Source organism: Tiliqua scincoides, chromosome 1, assembly GCF_035046505.1.
Source record: "Tiliqua scincoides isolate rTilSci1 chromosome 1, rTilSci1.hap2, whole genome shotgun sequence".
In the NCBI taxonomy this organism is placed as follows: Eukaryota; Metazoa; Chordata; class Lepidosauria; order Squamata; family Scincidae; genus Tiliqua; species Tiliqua scincoides.
The window spans coordinates 135205621-135223357 of NC_089821.1; the positions used below are offsets into that span (position 1 = coordinate 135205621).

Sequence of the window (17737 nt, forward strand, 5' to 3'; positions counted from 1 at the left end):
GTGCCAGTGTACTGTGTCAGTGTGCTTGATGCTCAAAAAGACCCTTTCATGAAGTGTGCTTCATGATCAGAATTGTGAGGCTCCTCAGTATTGTCTGACAGTATATTTTGGACATGTGTGATTTTTTTTTAAACAAATGATAGAATGTATCATTTGGAACAAATTAATGAGCAGTAACATGGGATATTCATCAAATGACTAGAACATTTCAAAACCCTGTGATAGTTTGTGAGTCTGCATTTTTTAAACTGGAGATGACCAACTTCTATATTCCTGGAAGCCACTCTATCCTTCTGTCAGGGAAACCAAGTAGCATCCCCTTCAGGGTTCTGTCTGGAGACAACAAACATTCAAAACACAAAGTAGCTTTTAGTTCAGATAGAGCTCCATTTATAGCTGTTCAGGACACAGTGCCAACACACATGGGATGAAGGTTGGACACACTCCTTAGCAAAATGTCCGAAGTTGTTTTACCCTTTTGCAGATACCTGTTACATATTCATAAAATATACCTTGAATTGAGATCTGCGAGAGCCAGACTTTCTGTGTATGCTTTTCTTGGGGATCAAGCTCTTGCATTTTCTCCTGCTAGATATTTTTATAATATTGTTATACCTAAATTTAGGATTGCTTTTACTAAAGCTAGGTGTAATGCACTTTTATCAGCAGTTCTTTTGGGGCGTTATGCAAGGCGTCCCTATTCAGAGAGACTGTGCCCCTGCCCTCAAAATGCGGTGGAGACAACTGCCCACATTGTTTTGCAATGTCCATACTATGACGATTTGAGATCTAAATTTATCTCCCCGATCTTCGGTATTGAAACGGGGATGCAAGTGGAGGAGCAGCTTGCTTTTCTGCTTTCTGATGTTTACTCGGATATATCACTCAGGGTTGCCCGCTTCTGTTATGCTGCACAGTTGGTAAGGAAGAAAATTGAGAGTGTAGACCTCTGATTTTATGATTTTACATATGTGTAACGGGGTGTTGGTTTTAATTCTGTGTATTTTGTTTTGTTGTTTGTGACGAGCTGGTCGGATGACCGTAAATAAAGTATCTATCTATCTATTCATAAAATAAGCTCAGTTACAACCATATTTAGCCATATTCCTGTTGCCTAAAATTAAGCATGTTTACTATACTAGCATTCCCCAAATATAATTTATATATATAATTATATATTCAAATGCAGATAACTGTCCTTTTGACTTTCCACCCACCAAAATCACATGATTTTCAGGATGGACCTTCAGAAACCAATTGGCATGTCTGAAACACAATGTATCAACCCTAGTACTGATACAGCTTGTTGCAGCTAGAGTCATACTCTTTGCTGAACTATAGGGCAAGACCAAGGCACTTTACAATAAGCTTTTGTTTACACAGAGGCTATTATGGATTTAATAAATCTATAAGGGCACAATCCTAACTGTGCCTTATGCCGGCCCAAGTCCCTTGGGCCAGCATAGGAGAGTTGCAAACGTGCTTTACAGCACATCTGCGCCTCCATGGGAGGAAAGCATGTTGGCGCATTTAGATTCGTCGCCGCTTCTGTCAGCACACCTGCGCCAACACAAGCAGCAACGGTAGGCGTGGGGGGTGGGGAGGAGGTGGGAGGGGGCTTTCTGGGTGGGGAAAGGGCGGGCGATGGGCGGCCCTGGGGGTGGGCGCACAGGGAGCCAGGGCGGGGCTGGGACCCAGCAATTATGCGGATCCCAACCCCCATCCCCGTGGAGACTTCAAGCTGAGTCTCCAGACTCCAGAGGTGGCGCAGGTCCGAGGAGACCCATTGGGGCCAGCAGCCCTTACCCAGGTGTAAGGGGAAGAGCTTCCCCTTGCCCCTGGCTGCGCTGCTGCAGCCAACAAACCTGCGTTGGATGCAGCACAAACCTCCTGGCTTGCCTGCTCCAGCGCAGGTTTGGATTGCACCCTAAGAAAACTATTGATTTATATTGTATAGTATATAGTTTGCATTCCCCTGGGGGCTGGGGATAAGAATAGGCCATCAGTTTGGCTGTAATTGTCGTAAGAGGCGACAAGAGGCGACCGGGTAGATGGGACTCGTCAGCCTGGGAAGGCGGCTCATCTGAGTCCCTGAGGCAGTTCATGGCTGAACACAGTCACGTTCTGGCAACTTCTGCGACGCCGCTGGAACCAGCCGTATTGGCCTCTGCCTTTCCATTGGACCATTTCAGCGACATGGAGAGGGGGGATTTGCTGCTTGGGTAACAGCCTATCCTCCATACCTACTTTACCCAGGCTTCGCGCACTGGAGAGAACACTCTGTTCCAGAACCACCATTCAGAGCGTGACACCATAGTCTTCCGAGACTGAAGGATGCCAACACATAGTTTGCATAAGAATTAGCCATTTCAAGGTCACTCATGTAACCAAGGTACTCTGGACCTCCATTTCTCTGACATGCCAAACAGGGATTTGGAAGTATTGTTGATCTCTTCACAACCACGTTCTGCGCAAATAATCTGACTTTATAATATAGTCAGTGGTTAGTAATGTTGCCAAGATGCAATTTTCTGGGCTTGGAAATACGAATGTTGGGATGTGTACATTAAGATTGTTAGGTTCCTCTCAATTATGAGGCAAGCATTACAGCGCTTGAATTTTTATCCTATTCATATTACAGGTCAAGCTGGAGAAGAATTCCTTTGCCACTTACCAGGCAAGCACTATGGTAAAGTGCAGCAAGCAGAAGGAAGCAAGGGAGGGAGGGCTCTTCCTCACTTTCAAGTGCACTGCTTCATGCTGGAAGTAAATCCAGGCAAATGATGGATTGGGGAATCAATAGCTGTCAAAGGGGCTCATTGGAGTGCGTTCAAATTTAGATTGGTTCAGAAATAATCAGTTATTTCTCAAGCTCCTGCTACTCATTTTAAGGCGGGGCAGGGGGTGTAGAAAGCTTGCCCATCACTATTACTGACACATAAAAGCAAAGGATTTGCAAGTCATAGCTTCCTGAATGATCCTTCTCAAAAGGCAGATTGGCAATGGGCCTTTGCTGTTCTGAAATGTACTGATGTTAATATGTATGCAATATATATAGTAGCTAATTTCAGGGTAGCTATGGGGAGGGAAATAGTATTCAAACTGTGGAGTTGGAATGGAGAGACACAGGTCACTAGAGTTTGAAATATCTACTCTAATAAGTTCTTAAAATAATTTCTTAGAGGCAAAAATGTGGATAGCATGTTTTGTAAATTGATTAAAATGTGGCAAAATTGTCAGGGTGCTGTGAAAAACATTTCTTCATGATTTGCAGACTGCCAGTTGGCCATCCTTGGTTCAAACCATCTATCATTAAAAGTTGCCTTGATGTGCTGAGAACCTGAACTGAGGAGAGGAAAGGGGGTTATGAAACACCTCTAGCTTATAAAGACATAGTCTGAATATACGCAGCATTAGAGATCATGAGGACAATTCTGAGTGCTTTATCAAGATCACTTCATCCTCTACAGCAGGGGTGCCCAAACCCCGGCCCAGGGGCCATTTGTGGCCCTCAGGGACCCCCAATCTGGCTCACAGGGAGCCCCCAGTTTCCAATGAGCCTCTGGCCTGTTGGAGACTGTTGGAGCCCACAGCTGCCAGTGTTGGAAAAACCCAACGTGACTTGACTCAAGTTGTCACCTCCCATGACTTGACTCGGAAAAGGGTCATATTGGGGGCATTTTCCAAGTCTGAGTCACCATTTAGTGACTCTGATTGACTCGAGTTGCCTCTCCCCTTAAAAAGCCCCCCTTTAAAAAGTGGAAATAACAGGGTTGCTGCCAGGGAGTGCATGCATGTGTTAGAGCTCTTTTAACATTCCCCTGCTATCCCGCCCATCTGTCCCTGCCCATCAAGAAGGGTGGGAGGGAGTGAGAGAGTCAGGACAGAAGGTGAGAGGGGGGAGGGTCACGAGCAGCAGCTGCAAGGCTTGCCAGGACACCCAATCCTTGCAGCTCTACTCAGGAGTAGTTCACTGCAGCCAGTCATTCAGTGGGGCTTCTTTCCCCAAGTAACAACAGAGCCATGCCTGCAAAGTGTGATTGCTCCTCTGCCACCTCTCTCTCCCTGGGCTGAATTACTCCCTTTAAAAAGTCAGTTGTGGGAAAAATGTGGCTGTTGCCAGGCTCTGTGTGTGTGCGCGTGTGTGTGTCTGTCTGTCTTGGAGTTCTCTCTACTCACTTCCCTTCCATCTGTAACAGGGTGAGAGGGACTGAGTGACAGCCGGGACAGAAGCGGCAAGAGGGAGGAGGGTCACAAGCAGCAACTGGGAGGCTTACCAGAATGACAGATCCTTGGCAGCCCTATTCACAAGTAGTCCCACTTCAGCCATTTATTCATGAGGGTTGCTCTTCCTCCTGCTCTCCTTCAGCCAATGGGAATATAAGAATGCCCATCCTTTGTCCAATGATCATCCATTCCTTCCTTCCTATCACATATGGGAAAAGAGAGCCCAGTCTTGCCCCCCCCTCTCCTGCTTGTATTAACCCTTTCCTGCCTCCCGGATGCTCGGTGGTCAGAATGCTTGCCCTATGAGGTTTTCTACATGGCAAAAACAGTAAGCAGGCACCTCCACACACAGGCAGACTCGAGTCAGCAACGGGTCTTTAAAGTTTTCTACTGATTTGGTATCCACTGATTTTTTAAAAAATCAATTGAGGGTTCTGGAATAGAATCCCAGTGGACAGTGAAGCACAACCTGTAATAGATTTTGTAAGCACTTACAACTGTTTGGCATTAATGGATGATTTATTGAAGTTCTTGTTTCTGTCTTAATGGGAGGGTGGTGTATAATTCTGACGCATAAAATTCTCTTGTAACCAAATCATTTGTATTTGTTTTTCTTTAAGGATGGAAGAACCAGTTTTATTGGTCACCAACTGGGCGGGGTCATGGAATTGCCAAACAGCAAGGATCAGAGGGTCAAGTCGGCCAGAGCCATCCAAATCACATACTACCTCCAAACTTACCATTCTGCTGCCCAGGACCTCATTGGTGAAAAATGGGAGAATGAATTCTGCAACCTGATGCATAAACTGCGTCTGAGCCATGAGGATCTGCAACTGTATTCTCTAGCCTCTTTTAGCCTGTGGAGGGACTTTCACAAAAGCAGCATACTGGCCAGGGGCAAGATCCTGGTGAGCCTGATGCTGATTCTGGTGACAGCTATCTTCTCCAGCTCCATGAAGGACTGCCTTCGAAGTAAGCCATTCCTGGGACTCCTAGGAGTGCTCACTATCTGCATCTCCAGTGTCACTGCAGCAGGGATCTTTTTCATTACGGATGGCAAATATAACTCAACTCTGTTGGGAATCCCTTTCTTCGCAATGGGTAATTATTTATCTTCCTAATAACAGGATTAGCTGACTTAATGACAGGGTTGTAAATTGTGTCCCGGGCTCTGAAGGTACAGGACACCATTCATTCATTCATTCATTCATTCATTCATTCATTTATACAATTGGCTTTTTTTTACTCTGTTAAATTGACTGTTCCCTTGCCAGGAAAAAAAAAAATCTCCAAACAAAACAGAAAGCGGGAAATGACTGTTACAACCTCAGCCAATGTGAGAGAGGTGTTTGCATTAAACTTGGTTACAAAATGAAGGAGAAATTTTTACTGAAAACTAGTCAGCTCAGCAAGGAAAATGGATACTGGTTGAACTGACTTTGATGGAGAGCTGGTAGAAAAGGTAAAGAAAAGTTGCTTTTGTTGCAAGGATGGTTGCTTTTGTTGTTTTCAACCCAAAGTTATGCAGCACTCTCCCCATATGAAATTTTCTACACTGTTCAAGTGTTCAAGAAGGGTCTGAGATCAAGAAGGGTCTGAAGGGATCGTAAATTGCAGAAATTAATGTCACGGTCCTGTACATATTTACATGAAACTATTTGTACTGACTTTGAGCCCAATCTTTGGGCTCCACGCTGCAGACCTCAGTCGCAAACGTGCTGTAATGTACGTTTGCGGGGCTCACCGCCAGACTCCTGGCGCTGGGCTAGCGTGCAGCAGTCACCCGGGTTCTGCAGTTCTGCAATCTCCTAGACCAGAGAGTTTGGGAGAGTTTGGGAACCACTGCCCTAGTGGGTGACATACTAGGAACTAGACAGAGGAAGTGTGTCGTATTGGTTCTGCTGGACCTCACAGCAGCTTTGAGATTAAATTGCTTTGCTAAGATGAATGTTGAGGCACTCTTTCAGTGGGTCTGGTCCTTCTTGAAGGATAAAGATGGTGCCACGGTATTCCTGTTTGGCATTTTGGCCATGGATCTGTAGTAGTCTACAGGGTTCCATTCTGACCCCTGTGCATTTTTACGTGGAACTGCAGGGAGGGGTCATGTGAGGGTATGTAGATGATACTCAGCTCTAGGTGTCTTTTCCATCGAGTACTAGAGGGACACTGTGGATGTTCTGAACACCCACAATGATGGATGTTTGGGGTCAATGATGGGATGGATGATTGCCTTGGTTCACAAGATTGCCTTGGTTGTTCTGGCTGCTTTGATTCTTTTGTTTTGTTGTAATTGATTGTTTTGTTGTTTTTTTTTTACTTTGTATTAATTTATTACATTTTGTAAGTTGCTCAGTTGAAAGTCAATCTGAACAAGACATAAGTGCTTCTAGATTGGAAATCTACAACCCAGGTAATGGATTTATGTTCTGGATGGGTTTGTACTAACCTTGAGGGATGACACTTGCAGTTTGAGTAGGTACCATTGAACTCAGTGGAGCTTACTCCTGAATAAGTATTTATAGAATTGCAGCCAAAAACAACAATCAAGTACCAACTCAAATAATCCTAATGCAGGGGGGAAAAAATCTAATAGTACAAGGACATGAAAAGAACATGGCAAGGAATTTGTCCAGTTAATTTCCCCCATTATTTAGTGGCTCTTGAACCTCGTTACCAGGGATGGGAACTTGAGTCAGAGTCACAAAAACACGTGTAATTGAGTCACCTGTGTCAATGACTCGGGTACTGATTTGAATCTGAGGCCACTGACTCTGCACTCGGTCCCCATGCATGCAGACTCAAGTCTGTCTGTGTCTGGTTGTGCTGGCTTACTTTTTTGTGACATGAAAGACCTCATAGGGCCATCATTCAGACTGGTTGAGCAGCAGGGAAGTTGCAGCCAGGAAGCAGGGAAAAGTTAATGTTTTCCTTTTGCATCGAGCAGGACGGGGGTGGTAGGAGTGGGCTATCTTGTCCATCTCTGAAGGAATTCATTGGACGAAGGATGGGTGGTCTGATTTTTTTATTTGGATGAGGGAGGGCAGAAGGAGGAGCCCAAGGGGATTCTTGCCTTACAATTGCCTGGAAAAGCCCAGAGAGGGGGGAAAAAGGAGGCTGGCAAGCCAGAGGGGAAGCGATTTTTAGCAATCACGCTTTCCAATCTCATGGCTCCATTGTTACTTGGGAGGAGGAAGCCTCATTGAATGACTGGTGCACATGGGACTATTTCTGAGAAGAGCTGCAAAGGGTTGTGTCATACTGGTAAACCTCCCAGCTGCTGCATGTGACCCTCACTCCTTATCGCTTCTGTCCCTGATCTCACACAGTTCATCCTGTCCCCTCCCACCTTGTTTGCAGATGGGATGGGAACATCAGGTGAGTGGTTAAAGAGAACTCACACACACACACACACACACACACACTGGCAGCAGCTCCAGTTTTTTCCATGGAGCCATGGCTGGCTTTTTAAAGGGAAAGACTTGTGACTCAAGTCTTTTTGAGTCACCAAAACACTCTGGGCAACTTGAAAAGTCCCTGTGTTAGGACTCGTTTTCGACTCAAGTCGTGGGGGCGGAGACTCGTGACTTGACTCAAGTCGCACTGGAATTGCCCTGCAAGTTAGTGAGATTCTGAAAGAAAAAAAGTTGACAACACTGCCAGGAGCTTGAGCAGAGCCAACGCAATTAGCTCTGAAGATAAATCTTTTGCACTGCCCTCCTGCTCTCTGTTGGAGTACCTGAGGGGAAAAAAGTCAAAATTCTTGATGTGATGCAAATGCCACTGACAAGAAATGATTTTCCACTTGCTCTTGTAATAAATTTTCCAGGTTGCTGTTTGCCAATAAGTTACTACACCAAGTATGCTAAGACTTTACTGGTGAAAGTTGTTGCTGTTATTGTTACATTATTAACAATATTTATATATACCACTGTTCAAATGAAGACACTACTAAAAAGGTTTACGTAGCAAAAGGAATGAGAAGATGCTTCCTGTCCCAGTGTCACCATCTGAAAAAGAAACACTGAGAGCAACAGCTACTGGGAGGGATGCTATATGCTAACCCGGGGTGACTAAGAACAGTGGTGCTCCTCCTACCAAATAAGAGAGCTGTCACTTTTTAAAAGGTGCTGCTCTGGCCTAGTTGACATCTTCTCTATAAATGTGTCTAACCTACATTTTCAGGACATAACAAGCCAGTGGCCGTTGCCACTTCCTGTGTAAGTCCTAGGTATGTTGCACCGACCATGAAGGCAAGGCAATTATCACCAAAGCAACTGTCCTATAAGGAACTCACCCCCATGCAAAGACATATGTACAAAATCATCAAGGCCACAGCATACAACACATTTTCTGTCCTTCAGAGGTAAATTGCTGTGGAATGTGGAGGCTTCCTAAAAGTACTGTAAGTAGTTATTCATTTCTAGACTGAGCTCTTAAGAATTCACCAAATCCAGTTTTTCAGTTATCTGAGATAGTTATCTGAAATCACACCACACCAAGTAGCAGACTGACAGCCCAATCCTATGCATGCCTATTCAGAAGTAAGTAACAGGACGTACTCCCAGGTAAGTGTGGATAGAATTGAGCTCTGAGGTACATCTGGAGGTTCCATTATGACCCTATACCTCATAGTTATGGTATGTATTGGAACCTTGATCTTTAAAGCTATGTGAGCCACATGTCTCAGCATGCCAAGGTACAGTGCTTTAATACAAGAAGGTTTCCCTATTGTACTACATTTAACAGCCATGAATAGATGTATTCCTGTGAATGAAACTTTGGCTAAAAGCCATCGAAGCTTGCATCCCCTTCTATATCTCCTGTCATTCTGAGCTGCACATGGAAGCTTCATTTCCTAGTGATCATTTTGCATTGCTCCTGGAATTCGTATATTCACTGCCTTTTAACCTGGAAGCTTCAGTATGTCATCGCTCAAAAGGTCATAGATGAAACTTATCCCTGTAAATATTTTCTATTCCCCTGTCTCAAATGTCATCAGAGCTGGTGGCCACCATCACCATTAGTTCTTGGCATTCAGAGGTATACTACCAATGATGACGTACCAGGATGTTTCAGTCTTGGTGGTGGTGGTGGTTTGTTTTTTGCAAGTACCACACACTGTCACAGAGATGGCAATTGTGCACAGGAACTTATCCCACAGTTGTCCTTGCATCCAGGGAGAGCAAGGGCTTGTTCACCTGATGTCCTCCTGACCTCTCTTTTGTTCTGCATCTCCTTCCCCAAACCATGCTTCCTTTTCAGGGAAGGAAGCAGCTTATTTTCTGCCCAACATTGCATATACGCAACAGAAGTCAGATGTGTACACCTGTAGGCCAGGCAAAAATGGGTTAAGGGTGTAAGAAGAGCACTAATGGGCCCATTCAGCCCATTATCTTTCCACAGCCACATCTTGCCCATTGGTGCACCATGACCCTAGCTAATTCCATTTCCAGTGTGGTCAGACCCAGGTGGGACAGATCCATGTGATCACCATGGCAGTGACATGTCACTAGTACCACTGGTTGAAACGTACTGGTATAGAGGTGCCGTTAAGCCACCATGAGAGTCCAGACCTCCATGTGCTGGTAAATGCTCAACCCAGCAGCTATTTATGCTAGCTGACCTCCAAGGTAACCTGCCTCAGAATACAGATGTTCTGCGAAGTCATCTGTGGTGAACAGCTACTGAAAACCAAAACAGTGAAAATTAGCAGATTCAAATGCATTTGTAGATTCATTGCCCCTATATGTGGAGCTTTCATTAAGCTAGTGTGGCTTACAACACAATCCTATGCATGACTACTCAAAAGTAAATCCTACTGAGGTCAATAATAATAATAATAATAATAATAATAATAATAATAATAATAATAATACAGGTATTTATATACCGCCTTTCTTGGTCTTTATTCAAGACTTTTATTCAAGGCGGTTTACATAGGCAGGCTTATTAACTCCTCGAAGGGATTTTTACAATTTGAAAGAATGTTATATCTTACAAGAACCACAACATTCAGGTGTTTCTTTCTGATCTGGTTTCACATTCTGGCCTCCATCCTCCCATGCTCAGAGCAGATGGAATAACTCGGCTCAGCTTGTCAGCTGCTTCAAGGTCGCACAGTGCCGGTGGCCTCGAACTGGTGACCTTTGGATGTTATTTTCAGGCAAATGGAGGCTCTACCCTCTAGACCAGACCTCCTCCCAATGGAACCTACTCCCAGGTTTTATAGTTCCCGACAACAACTTTTCCTTTTCAGGAGTTTTGCACTTGTGTAGACGGGAAGGAAAGAGGGGCCACATGTTCCTGACCAGCTGTACAAGTCATGCCTTGTTGTGCACTGAACCCTCAGTGGATTTAAAAAAAAAAAAATCAGTTAAATCAGTTCCCCCATCTCCTCAGATTGCAATCCTATGCATGCTTACCTTGGAGTAAGCCGCATTGACTTTAATAGGACTTACTTCTGAGTAGACATGCCTAGAATGGGGCTGTCAGTCACACTGTGACTGTGATGGAATTCTCCAGAAATTTCTCCTACCCCCTTTTAAAGGCATCTAGTCTAGACACCATCATCACATCCTGGGGCAAGGAGTTCCACAGACTAATGGCAGAGTGGGAAGCTGTTGTTTTGTGGCTGCAGTCTACCTAAAGGCGTGCTCACACTCTCTTAGCCCCAACCAAAGTAGTCCACAGCTAGAGCATGACAGCAATTAGAACAGGAAGTGAAGAGAGGCTTTTTCCCCCCCTAAAGACCTTGCAGCGCACACCAAAAGGACTTTTCTTCCTGAGACATGCAGCAGCCATTCTGAGATGTCTCTCTGAGTTGGTGCTTCCTTCACACGTCTCTTCTCCTTCAGGACTGACCCGCCTAATTGTGTTGAACACTTTCCTAAGGACTCTGGACTCACAAGTGGGGGGAGCAGGGCCAGGGCTGTGTAACAAAAGGAACTGTGCAGGGGTGTGTGTGCTTTTTGTTGGCTCATTTAACTACCTTGCATGACTTGTCTATAACCCCCTTGTGCTTACCCTCTCCCTTTTTGAGGTGTCTTTCCACACTTAAAAGAGGCAAGGGCTGTGCGTAATGTGGTCTGGTGTGGGGGAAAAGAAACTGGATTGAATTGGGTGGGTGGGTGTGAAAACTTCTGAGTTGGGGGGGAATTATTTTGTGTTCCATGTATTCCATGTAAGCCCAAGACTTTCACAGCTAGTGAAGCAAATGCAATCACAACCATCACATTATTAAATAGTCTTCTTATGTATTACAAATTTAATTGTATTTTTTGTGTGCGTGGGGGGGGGGTTGCATGTGGTCTCCGCTGTCTCCAAATTTTGCCTTAGTGGTCCCTGAGCTCCTAAAGGTTGGGAACCACTGCCTTAAAGGGAACAGATGGGGCAAACTAGTTGATATTTTCCTCACCAGATGGGCAAATTCTTCTATATCATCTGATATAAATTGCTATTTGGTAAAGGTTTGTCTGGATTTATTCTGAATTAATACATGGCCAAAGATAGGGAATATTCCTGAATTTAGCTGAGGCACACTAATTCTGTTCATATTTAGATTCATGCATGACTTATACATCAACAGCTTCTGAGTAATGCCCAAGAAGTTTTTTTTTATCCAGTTTATTTCATGTTATGTATGCTCAAGTAAAATCTCTGAAGCTATTAGTTCAGTTTGAATTTTCAGGTGGATTTCTTCTCTTTGACAATTTTTGTTTGTGTAAGTGTGAACAATTAAAACTTCAAAGAATGTCAGCCACAAGTTTAAGAGAAAATAAACAGCCTGAGAACCATGCTTAGTTCAGAACAAGCATTTAGTAAGTAGTCTTAAACTGTTCTGCCAATAATTGCAATGAAAACCAAAGTGAAACATCTTGTTGAATATGAGAAATTAAGTGGAGGGAGAAAATAAATATGGATCAAATGTCTTTATGTTGTAAGACAGCTAGGTCCTTTTTACATGTGCTGCTGTCAAAGCAGATTTCCCTGATCTTTAAAAGTTGTTATAAAGTACATAAACCAGGTTAGAAATTGTGATGATAAAATATGAATCATTTAAATGAAAATTGAGTACCTGATTATTAAACTGCTTATTTTGAGCCAGTTAGCATTTTTGTGTTTAAGGGCTTTGATTCAGGTTCAGGGCAACCAAGAGCAACTCAATTTGGGTTTAGAACTGAAAAAAATCCTTTCAGCTTTTGGGTTTGGTTTGAAGGAGTAGTTCAATTTTGATTAAAATTCATTTAGAACAATTAAAACCCAGAACACAGAAGTATTATGTGATAAGAGAAAAGGGAGGTGTGGGAGATCCAAACTGGTCCCTATATTATTATTCTATTAAGATCAAGATTATCTTATTAAGATTAATATCATTTATATTATGTATCTATGTATGTTTATATATAATAGTGTGTCTGAATGTTTAGCACAGCCATTTTCATCCCCCGGCACGCTAACAAGGCACTAAAATGGTCCGTTTTTGAAAAATTGGCAAGGCACAATGTACTGCTAATGGGGGGCTCATATCCCACAACGTCCCTACTGATAAATGACCCTACCCCAAATTCCTGTGGTGCACCTGCGGACCATTCACGGCACACCAACGTGCCATGGTACAGTGGTTGAAAATTACTGGTCTAGCGCAATCCTATGCATGTCTACTCAGACATGAACCCCATTGAGTTTCATAGGTCTTGCTTCCAAGTAAGTATATATAGGATTGCATTACAGGATCAGCATGAGGACAAAGGTAATTAATCATTGATATTTCCCAAACAACTAAAATTCATTATTATGGTTGAAAAACAGAAAAATACAAAAACAAAGTCATTGTGCAAACTCCAGTAGGAACATTCATTTATTGTTGTTGTTAGTTGTTGTTTAATTGTTGTTAGTACTTGAAATACGTCCTTTGATTTATCAGTGCAAATAATTGCAGTGCAGTGCAAATTGTTGCAGTGCATCTCCAACCTGTTACAGGAGTATTCTTGTCTTGAATAGGAGTATTTTTGCCTCACTCACTGTGCTGGGGAGGTTTCACAAAATTGGAAAGACACACCTTTGCTCCTTTCCTATCTTCCAAAAACTTTTCCCCTGCCAAAATCTATCAATTGAACTATATAAACCTGAGCACCATTGCTATATATAAGAGGGAGGTTTCTGAAGAGTGAGAAAGGGGGAAAATGTCCTTTTTCACTTCCTTCCTCCTGAAACTTCCCCATATAGTGCAGGGATGGGATAGTTTAAAACCCCACAATAAATCCTTTGGAACTTTATTTTTGTCACATTGATCAAATAAGGTTTTCCTGAAAATTTGGTGAAATGGATTAAAATGTTATATTCTAGCCCAAAATCTAAGATATTAGTGGTTCTCTTTTTTTGCCATTTTCTTTGAAGAAAGGTAGTAGAAAAGGATGTCTAGCTGTGCTCTGCAGACCAGCTACCAGCAGTTCTCTGTTAGTGGTGTGAGTAGATGGGCAGCCTGATCCTATCCCTGGCATCCTATTGCTGTATCCTGCAGCCCCTTGAAGGCCACCAGAGGTCTCCTCAGGAGGAAGGGAACATTTGTGCCCCCTTCCCCCAAGTAAGGGCGCAGGCCCCACAATGGGGCTACTTGAGTCTGCTTTGCAGTTTGACACAGAGTATAGCATCTGGTGGAGCAGGGTTTCTGCCGGTCTCACCCCCATCCCAGGCAGGTCCCTCCCCAGAATGCCTCCCCCGCCCAAAAAATCCGTACCGCTGCCTGGCGGTGTGACTTACCTTGGGCTCTCCCATGGTGTCTCCACCTGGCACTAAGGCCCAGCGCCGCCTCTTCTTCCTGGGTGCCACAGATGTGCCTTACAGTTTGTTGTTGATTACCAACCCATGTTAATAATAAAAGATTTGATGTGTTAAGAAAAAATTTTTTTCTTCAGTAAGCGATAATGCATTTGATAGTTTATTGTTCAGTTACTCGCAACATTTCTCATGGAACTCAGCTTTTGCCTTAGTTTATATATTTTCATGAATGAGGAGGAGTCAGGGTGAAGAGGAAGCAATATCGGGGAATGCAGAACACACTGGGAGATGTTTGAATTGTGTAGAGATGTTTTAGTCTGTGATAAACCGTTTATGGAAAAATGAGGTTACAGACAATTGCTGTAGGGGGCAGGTAGTACAACTCACCAAGGTAGCAATGTCTCCAGAGACTAAAAGGAAGAAGCATAGAGAACATCATAATATATGAAATTATACTTTAACAGTCATGTATCACCTTAAAGACCAACCAGTTTATTTTAGAAGAAGCTTGCATTGACTACAGTCCACTTTCACAGAAATGTTTGCCTGTAGAACAGAGTTTCCCAAGCTGGGAGTTGAGGCCCCAAAATGCACATTTTGGGGGGTAAATGCTACCCCCAAGTGGAGACTTACTTATTGCTAATTACTTACAAGACTCTTTACTGTTTTTGCTGCTTACAGACAAACGTGGCTGAACTTCTGGAAGTTGTAGATTCAGAATGTTTCAACAGAAGAATTTCTTCATTACCAAGCAAAATTTATACAACTTAGGATACAAACCGACTCTGTTCTCTGGTCTTTTGAATGTGTCAGACTTTTCAAACACATTTGAATGTGTTTGAAAATTTGTAAACCACTTTCTCTCTCCTTCAAGTTAGCTCTCATAAATATATTACCCCTGACCCACATGAAAGAATTCACAATAGTTCTGTACCATCTTATTAGAAGTGACAGTATGTTTAATTTTGCTGTAACAAAGAGGAGAATGCCTTCTTGAACAGAAAAATTATTCAACTATAGTTCTCGGAGGCAGCTTAATTCATGTGCAATTGATAGGGAGTCCCGTGATATCCGTGGGGGTTCCGTTCCAGGACCTCGCATGAATAAGGAAACCTACGGATGATGAAATCCGCAGGTCTCAGGGGCCCTGTAATCCTCCGAAGGTGATGGGAGAAGTGCCTGAAGACCTGAAGACCAGACCTTCTAAGGTTTCCCAAAGGCATGGCCTCCACAGGCCTCAGAAGGCCCTCTGGAAGCAGAGTTCTGGTAGCCTCTGGAGGGTTCATGTGGGGCCATCCCCGCAGGTTTGGGACTCACAGATAGTGAAATCTTATCTGCAGGTTCTGAATCCGTGGATTTAGCAGGCCCATTGTACTATGATTTTTGCACATACAGGAGTGCCCACAGAGTTGAGATGAGCAGATTTTTCACCATTCTGTGCACATTCTTCATAAAATCAAGGGTCTTTGTCCTGCCTATTTGTGTGCGATTACTGTGACATGAGCTTTCTTGTTAAGACATTCACTTTAACTTCCATAACATGCATGCAATAAACATGTTGTGCAATGTTATGGCCACCTAACTTAACCTTCATACAACGATGCTTTCCTTTCATCTTTCAGTCTGAATCCTCTTCCTCTGCAAGAGGAAGACAAGTGTTGCTTTGTGGGCAACAGTGAATTTGGGATTAATACAACCTCAAAGTTTCTCATAAATTTCACTTCCAAACTCTTAATTCTGGCAACCAATTTCCCATGTACCTTATCTTAAGCTATGGATTGCAACCCTGTGCAATTTTCACAAAAAACCTAGGCTGCACTTCTAAGCACACTCACCTGGCAGTAAACTTCATTCAACATACTGGGACTTCTGACTAACCATGTATAGGATTCTGCTGTGACCCTGCTTTTTGGAATTTATATTTATTTGTAAGTCTGTAAGCCTGTATGCACTTTCTTGGGAGTAAGCCCCACTGAAAACAGTGGAATTTGTTTCTGAGTAGACATGCATAAGATTGCATGCTTTGTGCAAAACTTATCTTCCACTTGAGTCTTGTGTATCTGTAACCAAAATTACAACCGGAAAGTAGTTAAGGATTATCTGAACATCAGACATACTCAGCTTGTAAACTCTATTTAATTAGTTCATTTTAAAACAGAGCTAAGGGAAATAATCTTAGCTTCCGCTTTCTCCAGTGGTTGGCCCCGAGCGCCAACTCTTCCTTTCCTGGGCTACCCCGTTTGCCTAATACATTTTCTGTACATGTTCAGTATATTTTCAATTATGTATTGAAATGTATTTCAATGGTGTCCTTCCATTTTCCCCCCAAATGTCAGTGCTGCTGGGCATATTGCGCCTGATCTGGCCAAAGGGTCAAAGGATGTGTTACAGTTAAGCAATTTGTTGCTTGCTTGGAAACCCATTGATTTAGATGATGGAAAGATATTTTCTGGTACTGGTAACATTTAGATAAGGCAAGGTTAAGAGAGGAGCTGCCAGTGACCACACACTGACCACACACAGTAGCGCCTAGTGCAGAGTCCCCAAACTGGAAACATTTGTTTCTGGGCCCAATTCAAGGTGCTGGTTTTGACCTTTAAAGCTCTATACTCTATAAAGCTTGGGCCAGGGCATCTGAGAAGCTGCCTACTTTCATATAATCTGGCACATCCCCATGGGTCATTACAGAAGGCCCTCTATAATGGGGAGGTGTGTGGGATGGTGGCAAGAAATAAGACCAAGAAATGTGGCACCAACATTATGTAATTCCCTCTCCTTTAATTTACAAATTGCTCCCTCTCGTCAGGCAAAGCCTGAAGACAATTCTTTTCAGTCAAGCCCTCTGAGTTCTTGGCCTTTTTAACATCTAGTTTTTTTACAGACTTGGGGCTTTTATAAAATTGCTGCTGTTGCTCTTTTTATTGTATTAATGTCTCTATTAATGTCTGATTGCTTTTTTAAAGATGATACTTATTGTGTTTTTAATTGTGATTTTATGTTTCTGTAATTTTTTAGTCATTGTTGTAAGCCACCTTGGTGCTGGTTCAGGGAGAAGTGCTGCAAATAAATAAACAAATAAATAAATAAACCACTCTGTTCTGAAAAAGCCCTCTCTGCCCTGAGTAGTGCTTACCATTCTGCTGCGGCACTGGTGTACCTGGGGGTGGGCAGACGGGGCACTCCAGGGGCGCCTCTCAGAGCCTCGCCCCCCCCCAGGAGGAGCGCCCAGAAGCACTGCGGAGTGGCAGCTTGCTGCCTCTCCATCAGCACCTCGGCGCCAACTGAGCCGCCCCCTTCCCTCCTCCTTTATAGGAGGATAGGAGACAGGCGCCCTAGAGAGGCACTGATTCTCCTATAAAGGAGGGGGAGGCGGCCCAGTTGGTGCCAAGACTCTGCCTGGGAGGCAGCTTCCCGCTGCCCCTGAGGAGCGCTCCTGGGCACCCCTTCGCAGCCTGGGTCACCCCTGCTCTGCCTCTGAGGGCGTCCCTCAGAGGTGGAGGGGAAGCGGCATGCGCCCCCTCCGACTTTGGAGGAGACGTGTGCTGCTTCCCAGCCCCCACGGAGCCTTCTGCACAGCTTACAAGCTGTGCAGAGGTCTCCACTGCAGCGGTCTGGGGCTGCTGGAAGCAGCCCCAGACCACTGCTATGGAGACCCCTGCGGTGTGGAAGTCTGTGTGGGGGCCTCGGCTGCCTCCTCCATTCCCCCTTGTTTTCAAAGGGGGAACGTAGGAGG

The 17737-nt window shown here is 43.9% G+C and overlaps 1 protein-coding gene across 2 annotated transcripts in view; it reads left to right on the forward strand.

Annotated features, from left to right (window-relative positions):
* The window catches only part of PTCHD4 (patched domain containing 4), a 65393-nt gene that overhangs the window by 45805 nt on the left and 1851 nt on the right, over window positions 1-17737 (forward strand). For both annotated transcript variants that reach the window (XM_066637784.1, XM_066637791.1), the window contains exon 2: window positions 4848-5328. In XM_066637784.1, coding sequence (XP_066493881.1) covers window positions 4848-5328 — 481 coding nt within the window. The remainder of the gene's footprint in view (window positions 1-4847; window positions 5329-17737) is intronic.